This window comes from Penaeus monodon, chromosome 23, assembly GCF_015228065.2.
Source record: "Penaeus monodon isolate SGIC_2016 chromosome 23, NSTDA_Pmon_1, whole genome shotgun sequence".
Taxonomy (NCBI): domain Eukaryota; kingdom Metazoa; phylum Arthropoda; class Malacostraca; order Decapoda; family Penaeidae; genus Penaeus; species Penaeus monodon.
The window spans coordinates 269,842-270,238 of record NC_051408.1 but is presented as its reverse complement, the minus strand read 5'-3'; the positions used below and the strand labels follow the sequence as shown (position 1 = coordinate 270,238).

The 397-nt window shown below is 44.3% G+C and overlaps 1 protein-coding gene across 1 annotated transcript in view; it reads right to left on the bottom strand.

Annotated features, from left to right (window-relative positions):
• Positions 1-52: 52 nt before the first annotated feature.
• The window catches only part of LOC119587687, a 10,466-nt gene continuing 10,121 nt past the window's right edge, over positions 53-397 (bottom strand). Inside the window, exon 6 of the mRNA XM_037936366.1 lies at positions 53-397. This exon is cut by the window's right edge and continues 10 nt beyond it. Coding sequence (XP_037792294.1) covers positions 93-397 — 305 coding nt within the window. The 3' untranslated portion in view covers positions 53-92.

Sequence of the window (397 nt, the reverse complement as noted above, 5' to 3'; positions counted from 1 at the left end):
CATAGAAAATGACACTTTCAAGGGAATATTAAGTGGATATCATACAACAAAGTCAATCCACCTTACTCTTTACTCAATAAACATTGTCAGCGTCAAGTGTCACAATAATCATTAGTCAAGTTTAGAAACCGGTTGCAAAAAGCATTATATAGCATGTCAGTATACTGCTCTAGCATGATGTAACCTATATGTCCGTTGTCCGCGCAATTCCAGTCATGGCTGCCTGGCGTGACCCTGTTGGATCTGACGCACTCTTCCGCATAGGCAATCGACAACCTTAAAGTGCTATCCCAGATGACCACGCCAGTTGTCTGCAGCTGCTGCCTCGCTATGGAGTTGTACAGGCTAATGGCTCGCGGGTTGAAGTTTGGGTACTTTTTTACTTGGGTGTAGGCTC